At 34.5% G+C, this 9,536-nt stretch overlaps 2 protein-coding genes across 3 annotated transcripts in view; both read left to right on the top strand.

Moving 5' to 3' along the window:
- LOC121313625 (homeobox protein Hox-A3-like) overlaps positions 1-2,220 on the top strand; it is a 9,152-nt gene extending 6,932 nt beyond the window's left edge. For both annotated transcript variants that reach the window (XM_041246355.1, XM_041246356.1), the window contains 2 exons: positions 1-151; positions 722-2,220. The exon at positions 1-151 is cut by the window's left edge and continues 426 nt beyond it. In XM_041246355.1, coding sequence (XP_041102289.1) covers positions 1-151; positions 722-1,503 — 933 coding nt within the window. In that variant the 3' untranslated portion in view covers positions 1,504-2,220. The remainder of the gene's footprint in view (positions 152-721) is intronic.
- Positions 2,221-4,675: 2,455 nt separating this feature from the next.
- LOC121313627 (homeobox protein Hox-A2-like) lies at positions 4,676-8,139 on the top strand. Its single transcript, XM_041246358.1, has 2 exons — positions 4,676-6,710; positions 7,283-8,139. The coding sequence occupies exons 1-2, from the start codon at positions 6,347-6,349 to the stop codon at positions 8,014-8,016; spliced, it is 1,098 nt and encodes a 365-aa protein (XP_041102292.1). The 5' UTR covers positions 4,676-6,346; the 3' UTR covers positions 8,017-8,139.
- The last annotated feature ends 1,397 nt before the right edge of the window (positions 8,140-9,536 follow it).

Here is a 9,536-nt window from a genome sequence, read left to right as displayed (position 1 = left end):
CCTTCTGCCTCACCACCCCAGAACACCAGCAACAGCACAAGCAAGAACCCCACGCATACTTCACCGAATGCTGCCACAAACAAACACATTTTCCCTTGGATGAAGGACAGCCGTCACAATTCGAAGCAGAAAAACAGTAGTTCCAGTTCAGGTACAAACCAATTTGTGTTTAATGAGTGCAGTATTTGTCATCTGGTGATTAGATATTATTTTGATATGGACTCCAAAATATTTGTAAGTCAGAAAAGATACATAGACTTGTTTAAGCCATTGAACCATATATGTCATACATCTTTTAAAAAACAGTATTGTCTTAATGAAATCAGGTAACACACTATGTTTGGAGAGAAAGACAGTTTTGTGCACAAGAACCTTATTTTTTAATTAAAAGGGTTACCATGTGAATTTAATTTCCTTACAGATCAATATTTTGCAGTGACACAACAGTGTTTAAAAAAATGTTATTGATAGCATGTAATTTTTTATACTATGGGATACTTATACCTTGTGAAGACTTGTAAACAACTTCAATCAGCCTATTTATAAACTGTTAAGTTGACCATTTCTACTTCAAAAATAGATAGATAGATAGATAGATAGATAGATAGATAGATAGATAGATAGATAGATAGATAGATAGATAGATAGATAGATAGATAGATAGATATAAGTTTCTAAGTGTAATATTTCTCCTCATGTTGTTGTTTCTTGCTTTGTGCAGCTGAAAGTTGTGCTGGTGATAAAAGTCCCCCTGGTTCGGCTGCTTCAAAGAGAGCCCGTACTGCATACACAAGCGCACAGCTGGTGGAGCTGGAAAAAGAGTTTCACTTTAACCGCTACCTTTGCAGGCCAAGGAGAGTCGAAATGGCCAACTTGCTAAACCTCACAGAAAGACAAATCAAAATCTGGTTTCAGAACCGCAGGATGAAGTACAAAAAGGATCAGAAGGGGAAGGGGATGATGCCGTCCCCTGGGGGCCAGTCCCCTGGGAGTCCTGTGCACCAGTCTTCCACGGGAGGATATCTCAACTCTATGCATTCGCTAGTAAACAGTGTACCATATGAACCACAGTCGCCAACGGCTTACAGCAAACCTCATCTCAATGCATATGCTCTCTCCACATCATATCCACCGCCTCTGAATAGCTCTCTTAATAGTTGCCAGCCTCCACAGAAGAGGTACACTGGGGCAAACACTGTTACGCCTGAATATGACACGCACCCTCTTCAAGGCAATGGTGGCTATGGGACTCCTCATTTGCAGGGAAGCCCAGTATATGTTGGAGGCAATTATATTGATGCCATGGCTAATTCTGGACCTTCCATTTTTGGTTTGACACACCTCCCTCACCCATCTGGCAACATGGACTACAATGGCACTGGCACCGTACCTAGCAACCATCACCATGGACCTTGTGACCCTCACCCAACATATACCGATCTCTCTTCTCATCATTCGTCTCAGGGAAGGATTCAGGAAGCGCCCAAATTGATGCATCTGTAATGGGCCAGTTAGCTGTGGGGAGATATCCTCTCATCTTATTCATTACCTTACCTCTGAACCCTCACTGTTTTTATTAACTAGCCTATCTACATTTATAGTTTATGTGTGGATGCAGCAGCAATACTTTCTTGCTTGACTTTCTCTATAGCTTTGTTCGTGTTAACAATTTCCTTGTTTATTTTCTATGCTTTTATCAAAACAGGGTATTTGAACACATTTTTCTAAAATGTATAAATGTAAATTTGTTATTGCTTTATTGATCCAATTGGAAGAATAATTCTGTTGCACTTCCTGAGTTTTAAAAACTGGCTATAGGACGCATGAACAGGGGTTCAATATCAGCAGGGGAAGCAAGCCTTCCAGAGTGTGTATTCCAATGGAGATTCACATTTATTTATTTGTTCTTCAGAAATAGACTATCCAAAATGTATTATTTACCCCCATTCTGCTCATATTTATAAAGAAATGGTACAATTCATATTCTAGTTAGCCTCTTTGGCCTTGTTCTGAACACATGATGAATATAAGACACCATTCCCCAAATACATGTCAAAGAGAAACGTTTTAGTGGTGTTTGAACAATGACAATGCAATAAGATCAAAGACAATAAACAATTCAGAAATAATAACCAGTAAAATGTTTGATATGGAACATTCAAATTTCTTTTTCATTGTCATACATTCCATGCTATGGAAATAAATCTGACAAATAAATGATAAAATTAAAAAAATGTATTAATATGAGTTCTGAGTTTTTAACATGGTGTCTGCATAATAATAATAATAATAATAATAATAATAATAATAATAATAATAATAATAATAATAATAATGTTTTTTGGTAGGTTACAAGTAATTTAGGGGTTGCTTCGTAAATAAGTAGTATTTATAAGGTTGTGGTTCAGTCATTTAAAAGTACAATAACACATTATACATTTGAATAAAATACAAAGGGTTTATTACACGTTGCGATGAACAACAAATATTTAACATAATCAAAAGAAGATTACAATACACAATCAGAACTGAAAAAGGACACACAAAATGCTTTCAGCTAAATACATGTGCATGTGTGTTCACAAGCACGCCTGGATCGACCGTTTCACAGCCTGTGTAAGCGCGCCATGTTGGCTCCTTCTGTTTCTACCCCCGCACAGAAACATCCATCAAAACCGAAAGGTTCTGCTGACTTCAAAGCTTCTCTAAAAAAAAAAAAAAAGGAAGAAAGAAGAGAGTAAAAGGGGTCTGTTGTTTAGTTATTCACATTTGTCTTGTGGTTTAAATAAGTAGTCCAAATGATCTACTTATATGAAGCTAATGTTTATACATTAGTACAGTAGAAAGAATCGGATCTTTTTTCAATGCGCTTCAACAAAGAATTTCAAAATCATATAATATCATTACTCAACGAGACAATGGAGGCTTGTATGGCAACCTCTTGTATAAATCCAATGAAGTAAATTATCAGTTTTGTGGTTTTTTTTTTTAACCCGATTGTTGTGTCGCAATATAACGGTTATGTATATTAATAAGGGTCACCCATTTCCATTTTGATGTTTATGCTGCATCTTGAACAAAAAAAACAAATTGGATCCAATTAATGCGAGCTATCGTCTGCATTCCAAACATGTAGTAAAATACAAACAGATACAGTTTCATAAATTAAATACAAATATCACACTGTTTTCGTATGATGGGCATCTGTTATATAATAAATTACTAAGAAAAGTATTAATCTACATTTTTATATAGTCGTTATGTCTTTAAATTTTTTAACGCTGGAACTCATGAAGCCTTAATGCTATTATGGGATTCAAATGAGAATAAAACTAACAAATACAAATTTACATACAAACTACTATATATATATATATAATATATATATATATATATATATCATATATATATATATAATATATCTGCTATATATATATTATTTAATTAACAAATGGCCCATTTACCAATTTTGGGTTAATAGGCTACAATTTTGTATTTAACAGCTTACATTAAACGCAATGAAGAAAAATGCTGTAGAAATCTAAAATACAAGCCAATGTGTGAGAAAATACAATAAATGATTTTGTAAAGCGTTTTTTTTTTTTTTTTTTTTTTTAATACATAGTTCAGTATTCGTGATTTTTGAGAAGACGCCATTTTGCCGACAGAAAAATAGGATCAAATGAAATATATACTCTACTGTTGTTCCCTCGTGATTAACAGTGTTAACAATATTATACAAATTATACATTTGGAATATAGCTAGTTCTATCTAACTCATTTGAAACAGCCAAAGTCTTCAATTACTATTATTAAATGAGAACTATATAAAACCCCGACTTACAAGAAAACCACAGTAACCTATACTTTACCTACTCGTGTTATTCGGACTTAATATCATTTAACATGCATTTAAAAAGCTCATGCTTTGTCCAAACTGGAACTTTCATTCTCGAATGTAAATATTAATATATAGAAAAGTTACTTACAAATTGTTCATTTGTTATTATCCCTCTGTATGTTATTTGCTCTTGTGGATATTTCGGTAAATATCTGGAACACGTTTTCTTCTGTGGCATATGGCTGGCAGGAAGCAAGCACCATAATTTGATTGATGGATATTCTTTTTTTTTTTTTTTTTTTTTTTTTACAAGACTAGTTTAAAACTAAAACAAACATGTATATACTTATATGCACAAATAATCTATGAATAAATATATTTCCGTATTTTTGTCATTGCAGCTGTCGTTCTAAAACTCTCGATGAAAAGGGACCCTATTTTACCCAAAGCCTTGTGTGGGACTGAAACGGATTTTGCACAATTCCAACTCCTACTCACATTTCACACACAAAGCTCAACGTAATTGCAAAAACATTTGCCTCTTTCTTACAGGTTTGAATCAAAGCCTATACGTTTGCCCACGTTTGGATATTGTCGTCCTATTAATAAAACAAAGAAAAAAAAAGAAAGGTTTGCAAATGTAACACAAAGCTTGGTTACTTACCGCTTACGCAGCGTGGTATGGTATTTACGCTTATACGCGAATTATATATAATATATATTGAATATATATATATATATATATATATATATATATATATATATATATATATATATATATATATATATATATTATATTTATATATATATAACGGATAAACGGCCCTCTGGTTTAAGACAAGACAACGGTTGTATATATTTGTGCTCAATAGCAGCTCGGTGTTCTTCCTCTCTTCCTGGAAACATTTGATCTACGAGAGTAAGAAGCTTTAAATGTGTTCTTAGGGTAGAAGCTGTCAGCCCTTTTGGCGAACAAGATTGATCGCGCGCAAGCTTCCTTACTGCTTTGTTTGGGATATAAGCATTAAACTGTGAGAGGCCTACAAACCTTCTCTGTGGTTTTCTTAAGGAATGGAATAGAATTCAACAAATGAACTAAAGCAAATTTAATATCATAATGAGATCTACCTTCGAGGTAGAAGACGGCTATAGCTTCTTTCGTCAACGAATCTTCGATTTCCACTTATTCTTTAAACATAGATATATCTTTTGGCAAGGATCAAAATCCTCGTGCTTTAGAATATGATTTTGTTTATTTTTGTAACAATTAGGCTAAAAGACATACTGGTTGAACGAATGTTCATTTTATGTAATACATATTTAGTGTTTTTTTTTTTTCTTCAGTACGTTATTTCACAAAGGAACAATGATTAGGTAATTGCTTTTATCATTTAAGTGTAACTAAAATACAAAAAAAAAAAAAAAAATAGGCTACAATTAAACAGTTATACAGGAAAATTGCTTAGAATTGAACATAAAGTAAACTGATAATGTATCAAGACAACACTCTTTATTGGACCATATTAAAAAACAAAGGAAAAAAATAAATAAATGAACAAAAACAATAACGCGTAAGAAAAATAATATTATTACAAAAGCCCATAGCAAATATGAATCTGGTGATTTCAAAATATGCATCAACTAACATGAAATGTTACCTACTTACCAGAATCAAATGAGCCCGTATAAACGTCACAATGATCATATGATTATATTAATAAGATAAAATATTGCTACAAGCTAAAAACGCATCAAAACTGCGTGTATTTATATTGGAATGCATTATTTTATTTGTCCGTCTGTATGAAGCAAGATGTATGCAATATTGTGCAGTTTGCTTTTATGCTGTCCGCATTGTACAGTAAAATATCTAGACCATATTTAAATGAAACAATACCCCCAAACCTGCTACCAAAAGAAAACACATACCGAATGATTGAACATTTTTTGTGCGAAACTTCTTATTTAGCTCGGATGAGGGGACTCTCGTGCCAAAACTTTCAAGATTAATGGATTACTTTGTTAATGACTTGAGGCGTCAGATTTAGGTGCTTAGATGATTTGTGAGGTGCAAAGTGTCTTTCTGACCCTCCTAAGCAATACATGGAGCGAGAGGAGGCAGAAGACGAGAGCAGCTGCACTGACCATTAAAAATATGTAATGTTATATTAGTGCAATGAAAAACTGCTCTGTGTAAATAAAAACAGCACTACCCTAGAACGAGGCGTTCCTTGCATGCTTTTTTTGGATCAATCACGCAGACAGTGGCTTCTTTTGATTAAACCCCAAATTGTCATTGGGCAGAAGTAATCATGTGACAACCAATTCGGTCCAATTTCAACCTTGTCTCCATGAATTCAATAGTTTAATAGTAGCGCGGTCCCCATACGGCTGTAATCAGTGAATTAGAAAAAACACCAGCAGCGATTTTTATATATTTTTTTTTTTCTGGGCCACAAAACATAAAAATAAGAGCTAACTTTCTAAAGCTCTGAGGAGAAGGAAATGAATTACGGATTTGAGCGAGAGACTGGTTTTATCAATAGTCAGCCATCGCTTGCTGAGTGCCTGACATCTTTTCCCCCTGTCGGTGATACATTTCAAAGTTCATCAATCAAGAGCCTGACGCTTTCACACTCGACACAGATTCCACCTCCTTTTGAGCAGACCATTCCAAGCTTAACCCCAGGCATCCACCCTCGCCACAACCGGCCAAAACAGAGCCCAAATGGCAGCAGCCCTTTACCGGCCGCCGCTCTGCCTCTGGAGTATCCCTGGATGAAGGAGAAAAAAGCTTCCAAGAAAAATCACCTGCCGACTTCTTCAGCAACAGCCAGTTCAACAGAAGCGCTCTGTTTCCCCCCGAAAGTAAAGCCGCCGATGTAATTAATATTATTATTATTATTATTATTATTATTATTATTATTATTATTAGTATTTAGTAGTAGTAGTAGTAGTAGCAGTATTCAGCGATTATATGCTGTGTTGCACGTGTGGTAGTTTAAAATCGTTTTACTGCATAATGTGTTTCCTAAAACTTTTACTAACTTCTCCAATGTAAAATGATTTATTTGATTTAGAGACTGACCTTGCATGGCTTCCAGCGCCAGAGTTTTGATATTTGACAGTAATGAAGAGTGATAGATTGCTGTTGCACAGCTAAGCAGCTGATGCATTCATTTCACTGTGGCGACAGCGATGAAAGGTGTATCTGTTATTCTTGTTTTGAAGTTTAGTTCGTTTATTTATTTGCTTCTCTGTGGGTGTTTTATATAAAACTGGACGACAGTAGCACAGAGAAGCAACAATAGATTTTTTTTTTTTTAAACTGCATTTAGGCGGCCATTTTGTTGCCGCAATTTTGTATGTACTATATTATCAAATGGTTTGTTATTTCCTAACTTTAAATGTGATGTGCTTGTGTGTGTGCGTGTGATTTAGATTCGCCTGAGATTCTGGATAATGTTGGTGGAGGATCACGGAGATTAAGAACCGCGTACACCAACACTCAGCTCCTTGAACTGGAGAAGGAATTTCATTTCAACAAGTATCTGTGCAGACCAAGAAGGGTGGAGATTGCAGCTTTGCTAGATCTGACTGAGAGGCAAGTAAAGGTGTGGTTTCAGAACCGGAGGATGAAGCACAAAAGGCAGACTCAGTGCAAGGAAAACCACAACGGCGAGGGCAAATTTAAGAACCCGGAGGACAGCGCGCACAGTGAGGAGGAGAAGACTCTTTTTGAGCAAGCCCTAAACAATGTCTCCGGCGCCCTTTTGGAAAGAGAAGGTTACACATTTCAACAAAATTCCCTGACTCAACAACAGCCACAGAATGTGCACAATGGAGAATCCCAAAGTTTCACTGTGTCGCCTTTAAGCAGCAATGAGAAAAATCTGAAACATTTTCAGCACCCGTCACCCACTGTTCAGAACTGCCTCTCAACAATGGCCCAGAACTGCGCAGCTGGCCTGAACAATGACAGCCCGGAGCCCCTGGATGTCTCTTCTTTACAGGATTTTAACGTTTTCTCGACAGATTCCTGCCTACATCTTTCAGATGCACTTTCTCCCAGTTTGCCAGGATCTCTTGACAGCCCTGTGGACATTTCTACGGACAGTTTTGATTTTTTCACAGACACGCTGACAACAATCGACTTGCAACATCTAAACTATTAAAAAAAAAAAAAAAAAGTCACGTCTCGTCTCATGACTCTTAATTGCAAAAAAGAAAAGAAATCTCTACCTTCTCCTATTAACCTGATTTGGGCTATCTCCCTTTCCTTTGACATGGTCAGTACATTTTGTTGGCTAATTAAATCCAAATGTATTAATATTCAAACCATAATTGTTGTAAAAAAAAAAATAAAAAAATTGATTGAAAGTGAACTAACCACTTTTTAGGTTAGTCTCCAAAAGCAATATATTGGATCTGTAAAAAAAAAAAAAAAAAAAAAAAAAAAAAAAAAAAAAAAGAAAAAAAAAAGAAAAAAAAAGAAAAAAAAATAGAAATTAATCTTTTCTGTCCTTTTATTTTTGTATCACTTTCGGGTACATTGTCATGAATATTTTGTTAGAATAAATTCTACTTGCTACAGGTAGCTTTCTTTAACTGTGTCTGTATTATTTCAATTTCATGTTTTATTTAGAAAATAATTGCGAATGATAATCCATTACATGCTCTTGCTATTGGAAACAGTGCAAAGCAGGCGTTTAATTTAAAACATTTTTATTAGCAAAGTTTAACTAAATACAAAATCCAATTAGCACATTGTATACAGCAAATTAGAAATACGATTAATTAAAATAGTCTAATACACAAATCTAAAACTAAAATACGTCATTAATTCAATAAGTATTTCTTCCAATAGAAATAAAAATAACAATACGTACGCATTTGAAAATGGGAGGTCATATGCATACAGCAAAGTTACAGAACAATAAAATAAACAAATGGAAGGCCGTGTCCTTTATCACTGTCCTGAAGTTGACATGCATTCTTCAACTGCATTCCTACAAGAAAAAAAGATATATGCACCATGACATCTTTTCATTTTAACCATCGCTTTATTATGTCTTATTTTTTTTTTGTTATTACCCTGTCCATACACAGATACGCCTTCGTTAATATTTATGTATTCACGAACATCCAAAAATTAAAACAAGTTTTGAGTGTGTGTGTGTGTGTGTGTGTGTGTGTGTGTGTGTGTGTGTGTGTGTGTGTGTGTGTGTGTGTGTGTGTGTGTGTGTGTGTGTGTGTGTGTGTGTGTGTGTGTGTGTGTTTCTTTTTAGGTCTTCAATGATCCTCAAAATTGATTTTAAATAAGAAACAAACTCACTTGATTTTTTTTTGTTTGTTTTACCATTGCCAAAAAAGCCCGCTGACTGATTGATTCTGATTGTTTATCGTGTTTTTTTGTTTTGTTTTGTTTTTTTTTCAAATTATGTAAAACCCATACATGAGCTAAACGTAAGTGACACAGACTTTAATAGTTTAATAATGTTGTCGCCGTTTGATAAATACATTTATTTTAAAATAACAAATGTTTTTGGAAACGGTTTTACATTTATAATTTTGTGCAAAAGTAATTTTAAAAAGTGTGTCCACCTGTAATGGAAATATGTCCATACTAAATACCGATTTTATTATTATTGTATAAAAGGCCACATGGATATTGCAGACTGTTAAGTGTCGGCGC

This window comes from Polyodon spathula, chromosome 3, assembly GCF_017654505.1.
Source record: "Polyodon spathula isolate WHYD16114869_AA chromosome 3, ASM1765450v1, whole genome shotgun sequence".
NCBI classification, from domain to species: domain Eukaryota; kingdom Metazoa; phylum Chordata; class Actinopteri; order Acipenseriformes; family Polyodontidae; genus Polyodon; species Polyodon spathula.
This window is presented reverse-complemented; position numbering and strand designations above follow the sequence as displayed.

Excerpts from the sequence above, each read along its gene's own strand:
- LOC121313627 (XM_041246358.1), top strand. The coding sequence starts at position 6,347 with ATGAATTACGGATTTGAGCGAGAGACTGGTTTTATCAATAGTCAGCCA. Across the intron at positions 6,711-7,282 it reads GCTCTGTTTCCCCCCGAAAG|ATTCGCCTGAGATTCTGGAT; the intron begins TAAAGCCGCCGA and ends CGTGTGATTTAG.